We start from the raw sequence: 6,901 nt of genomic DNA, 5'->3' as shown, positions 1-6,901 counted from the left end.
CGGGACGTATTGACTGAAACAAACCGATCAATGACCTCATTGCGCACCAATGGTAGGACCGGTCTATAGTTGATTGACTGTATTTTGGCCCAATGACCACTGGTCATCTTGAAATCTAGCTTGGAAGATAGCCAATGAGCTGAGGTTAACGGCAATATGTAATGGTTATACGTTTGAAGACCAGCATTTGTCGTAAACTCTGGCATAAAGAGGTTCATTCGCCATTGCAAATCCTACTTGACGGAGCCACGAGTGTTACGCATAGCAGTACATAGTCAATAGCATTTTCAGCAAGTTTATATATTTAAATTATGGCAAATAAATCAGGAAAAGTTCAAACAAAGTATAGGTATACAGATTTAACCAAAATTATAGAGAAAGCGAGACCGAGTTGCTTCAGCACCTTCTGTCCCCTCTACCTCTGTCCCTTCTGCTCCAACCAGTGGTGTTCACCTGCCCAGATTCATCTCTGCAGGCATGAATGTGCCTCAGGGCAAAAAGGGCACAGTACCTGTTCAGTAACCTGCACCACCTGCACCACCTGTTCAGTAAGCCTCTGCTTTACAGCCATGGCTATGGGCCTTGGCACCAGCAGCACAATATTGTGTAGAGGACTGAGTGTCTTCACAATATTGTAAATAGAAAATGTGTAAATAGTTACCATTGTTATTTGTTTATGTTTAATTATTACGATTATTTTTTAAATATGTTTTTATATATTTTTCTTGGGGAGGGGGGGGGGGTGTTAGAATAGCATTTATGTATTTTGTATATAGTTCTTTCCTTCAAAATGTACCAGTGTACCAATTCGGCCACTTGGGTACATTTGGGTACATTTGTGTGGGACGCCTGGGTGACTTCATGCTCAATGTCATGTAGCTCACTCATTTTTTAAGTTATCTGTCTAAAACTTTGCTCAGCTATTGTTGCTATCCTATGTTCTTCATTCAAATCATCCTCAGCATCCTATCTGTATGTTTGGCTGTTCTTGTTCATTTGAAAGATTTGAAAAAAAACGAAAACGTATGTTTATTTCCTTGTATTTTCTTCTACCAGATCTATTGTGTTATATTCTCCTACATTTCATTCACATTTCCACAAAATACAGACTCTTTCCTTTCCAATGATACCAAGAAAATGCATATCCTTGATTCTGGGCCTGAGCTACAGGCAGTTAGATTAGGGTATGTCTTTAAGCGGAAATTGAGAAGAAGGGGGGGGGGGTACCCCAAAGAGGTTTTAACCCTAATTGCTCCTGTAAGTCACTCTGGATAAGGTGTCTGCTAAATGACTCAAATGTAGAATATCATTTGCAAAATAACTATGAATTAACTGACTTATTTTTAAATCATTTTCAACATATAACATTAAGGTGTGGGAAATGTACTGTATTAAAAGGAACAATAGCAGGCTGCAGGAAGTGGTGTTGCAGGGCCAGTAGGAAGCACTCTTTCCTCTGGTCTAAAAAATATCCCACTTCCCTGTGTAGGGTGCCGTCTTTCGGATGGGACGTTAATCCCATGGCACTTATTGTAAGAGTAGGGGTGTTAACCCCGGTGTCCTGGCTAAATTCCCAATCTGGCCCTCAAACCATCACAGTCACCTAAGAATCCCCAGTTTACAATTGGCTCATTCATCCCTGTAACTATTTCCCATGTCATTGCTGTAAATGAGAATGTGTTCTCAGTCAACTTACCTGGTAAAATAATAGATAAATAAAATTACATTTTGCTCCAGTAGCTGGCATATTAAGACTGGTCTCATAGACTAGATGTAACATAGTAAATGTAAATTAAGCAACAACGAAAGGAGGGTAGTTGGTCGGGGTGTATGGGTTCGAATCTCATCATGTACCGTTTAGCACTTAGCAAATGCATACTACTTTATAGCTACTTTGCAACTATGTACTTAGCATGTTAGCTAACCCGCTTTGCATTTCATAACATACTGTACATTTTGCAAATGTGTAATTTATTGTACGAATTGCAATTTGTAACATGTCATTCAAATTGTAATTTGTAACATATCATATGAAATGGATGATGGACATTCACAAATTAATATATTCCATACGTAAACGTAACGTAAGTGTACACTGGTGGCACCTGCTGGTCAAAAGAATTTAGAACAGCCAAATTATTATAGATGACGTCTCACACGCTGTAGCACGTGTGCAGAGTAGCCTTTTTGTCTTCTACCAAAACCATTACCAAAACAATCAGGTGGTTGTTAGACGACACAAAGCTTTGGACATCATTGATCACTTGCTTCTGATAAAGAGATACAGGCATCGCCACACTGCTTTGAAGTCCACTGACAAGCGACTTTGAAACATGCCGGTATCAAACATAACATCACTACATTGCAGTACTCAAACTGTGGTGATTACCAACTGAGAAAAACTTTTATGAGTTGATTTTACTTCTGTCTCAGTGTTTGTCTGGGCAGTGTCTTAACGTCATTCTCAGAGCTGGAAGTTTTTTTTGTGCCTTAAACAGGTTTTAACAGGATTCCTAAGACCTTTTCTGAGATACTTTGTGAATATGGGCCCTGGTCTCGACTCCACTCCGCATTGGTGAAGCTCATCATAAATTTTAGTCCGCTAGGTTTGTGAAGGCATTCAATGTATTCCAAGTTATATGATCCTGTAAAAATGGTAAATGAAATTATACAATTTCCAAACAAAACAGTAGGATTGTATTAACACAATACACATACACTGAACAAAAATATAAATGCAACAATTTCAAAGATTTTACTGAGTTACAGTTCATATTAGGAAATCAGTCAATTAAAATACATTTATTAGGCCCTTATCTATGGATTTCAAATGACCCATTTGGGAGCCAGGCCCTGCCAATCAGAATATGTTTTTTCCCCATAAAAGGGATTTATTACAGACAGAAATACACCCCTCTCCCCTCTGTCAACAACTCTGGTGGGCATTCCTGCAGTCAGCATTCCATTTGCACGCTCCCTCAAAACTTGAAACACCTGTGGTATTGTGTTGTGTGTCAAAACTGCACATTTTAAAGTGGCCTTTTATTGTACCCAGCACAAGATGCACCTGTGTAATGATCATGCTGTTTAATCAGTTTCTTGATATGCCAGACCTGTCAGGTGGATGGATTATCTGGGCAAGGGAGAAATGCTCGCTAACAGGAATGTAAACAAATTTGTGCACAACGTTTGAGATAAATAAGCTTTTTGTGTGTATAGAACATTTCTGGGATTTTTTATTTCAACTCATGAAACATGGGACCAACACTTCACATGTTAAGTTTATATTTCTGTTCAGTGTAGTTCAAAACGATGTGTTTGCTTGGTGTCTATCAATGACTGACTGCAATATATGAATCTGTTGGTCCAGTACAGGTAACCACCAGGTGTCACAATAAACAAAATATAAGTGTTTTCTAAACATATTTATTTTCCCGAAATAATAGTCTCTTTACATTTCATACACAACTTAAACACATTTTATTTACTATCGAAATGGTTCTAACAATTATATTTACATGAAAGAGTTCTCTGCTTTCAGGACGCTCAGAAAACGTGCAACAGAAATGCACTTGGCATTTTCACCTTGAACATTTGAAACCACAGGGGGGCGATGCGCTCACACTCACAGAGGAAAGTTGAACAACCTCAGGCTCAATTGAAACGCTGTGAAGGATTTGTATCACCTCTGGTCGGATAGTAGCCTACTTCAATAGACGATCAGGATGCTCTGCTCACAAGGACCTTGGGACTCTGGCGGCAGCAGGTGAGACGGACAGCATCTATAGACCTGTTGCCTTATAGGATGGACCTACATAGATTAAATATTTGCTAGACATAATAATACTTGTTACCAGATTAATATTTGACTCAATCATTTAAAACAATCTTACGTGTTTTCTTTTAAATACCTGAAGGGAATTTGAAAATAAAAATGAAGTCTGGATTTATTCAGATGCTGAGGAAGAGGAAAGAGGTGAGTTTCTCTCTATTTCTTATATGTGTTTTTATGGTTTCTGATGAAGGTCATTCGTTATTCCTATCCTAGGAAGGTTATTCCCTGCAAGAGTTTAAATTAAATTACAAATAAATAATTTAAGTTGTATTTATTTATGGGACTTCCATTTCCCTTGCTTCCTGAATTAAAGTATGTAGAACCCAATTCTCAAATAGATTTAGGACCAACCATGCTATCCACGTATGAGGCCCTTATCCTGACAGCTACCTGTTTCTCTCTCTCAGCTCATTCCTCTGATCAGCATTGTGGCATTGGCTGCTGTAGGAGCCACCTCTACCTCACTCTACTTCCTATTTACAAAGAAGGATGTCATGTGAGATTTGATGTATTTTATCATGCATTTGCTGTACATTGTTATGGCTTCCTGGACCCAAATAAACCTAGTACTTTACTAAAGCATGTTTCGTATTTTTAGTATAGGGTAAGATTTCATCTTGGTCTGGGGAATCTGCATTTTTTCTTATTTGCATGCGCATTATATTTCCTTGTGTTTCTAGTAATGGGTATGATTAGAAACTTGAAGAACTAACCTGGTATGATCTAGCTTTAACTGTAGCCCCATGCTGATTTCATTAAGTGCATTTGTTTATCAGTCTCTGACAAGCCTGCCCCTTTAACTTTATATTTCCATAAAGACAAACTCTGGCATAGCAGGCAGAGATACATTCAGTTTGAATCATTTCTCTAACTTTCTTTCAGCTTAAATAAAAGCACAAACCCTGAACCCTGGGAGAGACTGGACCCATCTAAACCACAGAAGGTGATTGATAACATTATAAACACTTTTTATGTCTGTCTATTTCTAATATTTCTAATAGTATTGACATTTTCTTGCTTTTTTTTGGCTTAATTAGTGTGCTGTGTAAGCTTTACATTATAAACCCTCTTCATATGCCTAGTTATTTCTGATAGAGGACCACTCTAAGTTGATATTGGTATGGGTAGTGAGATCACTCTGTGGTTAACATTATGGGTATAGGTTGTGTGCCAATGCAGTGGTTCCTCCTCTATTCTGCTGAGTCACACAACAGAGCAACATAGCCAAGTAGGACTATAACTTACCATAAAGGGCTGGGCACCCATCGGGGGGGGCGGGACATCTCCCATTTCTACTGTCATCTAAAAGTCATTTCAACTGTTATCTAAACATCTGTATTCACAGTTGATTCTTTGCAAGGGGACCTATTGATAAAGGAGGCAGATACAGTAGGGATGATTTGATGCCCTGTGGGATTGATTGACTGTGGATGTAGTGTGAAGCAGCAGGGTTGGTGTCAATTCCATTTCAATTTTGTCAATCCAGGAAGTTGACTGAGACTGTAATTCTAATCAAGCAATGAGGAAAACTGGAACATAAACTTTACTTTACTTTGTCAATTGACTAAATGTAAATGGCATTGACCCCAACGCTGGTGAGTATTTGTAGTAACCTATGACCGATAGTGTTATTGTTGTTGTTGTGTAAGTGGGTGTGGTTTTCTCCCAACTGCAGCTGGTCACTATCAACCAGAAATGGAGGCCCATTAAAGAGCTGGAGCTGGTGAAGAGTATGACCAAGTGATCTCTCTATCTTTCTATTTCTCTCCATTCTCTCCCATTCCTCCCCCCCCTCCATCCTGAATGAGAGCTGCCTCCTTGCCCTTCCTGTACCCCTTCCCAGTCTAGCAGAATCATTTCTGCCCAGACTAGATTCTCTGATACTTAGTGTGCGGAAACGCTTCTGCTATACTGGTGGGGTATAACTGTGCTCAATTCCGTCCCCAGGACTGAGGATGTCCACAGCTGTAGTGTTACTTACATCACCAGGCTGTAAAGAGTAAAAGCTTTTGCCTTCACTGTAAACCAGCTGTCTGTCTGCCCCAGTGATGTTACTGCACTGTACTGCACTATAGCTGACTCTAAATGTGACCACAGCTGTTTGTTTGTGAAACAAACTGTATGTGTGTGTGAAATAATAATTATTGCAATAAAAATTTACCATTGCTCGTGTTATTAATGAGGAGTTAAGTATGTCCATTCTGGTGGTTGTTTTCAAAAGCTTGTGTCCCCAACTATCATCAAGGTAACTTTATCACAGCTCTGTCTGGCTTCTCTCTGTCTCTGTCCCCAGAAGTGTGTCTGATGGAGACATTAACCCAAAGCCCTTGTGCCAAACTGTCCATAAGGTGACATCATAGTTCTGTCTGACTTCTGTCTGTGTCCCAAAATGTCAGTCTAGAATTAGTATTCAGAAAACATTATCGCCCATGCATTGTCTTGACTGATGGAACAGTCCTAATGCACCAGACTGGGCTGCTTGGAGCCAATCCCTCTCTTAACATAATTACTGATTACAGTAATCAGGCAGAGGGAGAGCAGGATGGGGATAGAGTTACCCTCAAGACACTGTGTGTGTCTGTTGTGTCTGTGTGCAGAGACAGTCCTCTTACGGATTGGTGGAGCAATAACACCTACATGTCCCTCTCATAAAGCGTTATTATTATATCACCACTTACTACATGTATACACTGAGTGTACAAAACATTAGGAACACCTGCTCTTTCCATGACATAGAATGACCAGGGGAATCCCGGTGAATGACCCCTTATTGATTAACTGTTGAATCCACTTCAATCAGTGTAGATGGAGGAGACAAGTTAAAGAAGGATTTTTTATGCCTTGAGACAATTGAGACATGGATTGTGTATGTGTGCCATATAGAGGGTGAATTCGCCAAATATTTAAGCGCATTTGAACAGGTTATGGTAGTAGGTGCCAGGCGCACCGGTTTGGGTGTGTCAAGAACTGCAACGCTGTTGGGTTTTTCATGCTCAACAGTTTCCTGTGTGTATCAAGAATGGTCCACCACCTAAAGGACTTCCAGCCAACTGTACAGAACAACAG

At 39.6% G+C, this 6,901-nt stretch overlaps 1 protein-coding gene across 1 annotated transcript; it reads left to right on the top strand.

Moving 5' to 3' along the window:
• The first annotated feature begins 3,667 nt into the window (after positions 1-3,667).
• Positions 3,668-6,014, top strand: LOC115106282 (normal mucosa of esophagus-specific gene 1 protein-like). Its single transcript, XM_029628851.2, has 5 exons — positions 3,668-3,766; positions 3,918-3,976; positions 4,243-4,331; positions 4,718-4,778; positions 5,511-6,014. Exons 2-5 carry the CDS (start codon positions 3,935-3,937, stop codon positions 5,577-5,579), a joined length of 261 nt encoding a protein of 86 aa, XP_029484711.1. The 5' UTR covers positions 3,668-3,766; positions 3,918-3,934; the 3' UTR covers positions 5,580-6,014.
• The last annotated feature ends 887 nt before the right edge of the window (positions 6,015-6,901 follow it).

This window comes from Oncorhynchus nerka, linkage group LG23, assembly GCF_034236695.1.
Source record: "Oncorhynchus nerka isolate Pitt River linkage group LG23, Oner_Uvic_2.0, whole genome shotgun sequence".
NCBI classification, from domain to species: domain Eukaryota; kingdom Metazoa; phylum Chordata; class Actinopteri; order Salmoniformes; family Salmonidae; genus Oncorhynchus; species Oncorhynchus nerka.
This window is presented reverse-complemented; position numbering and strand designations above follow the sequence as displayed.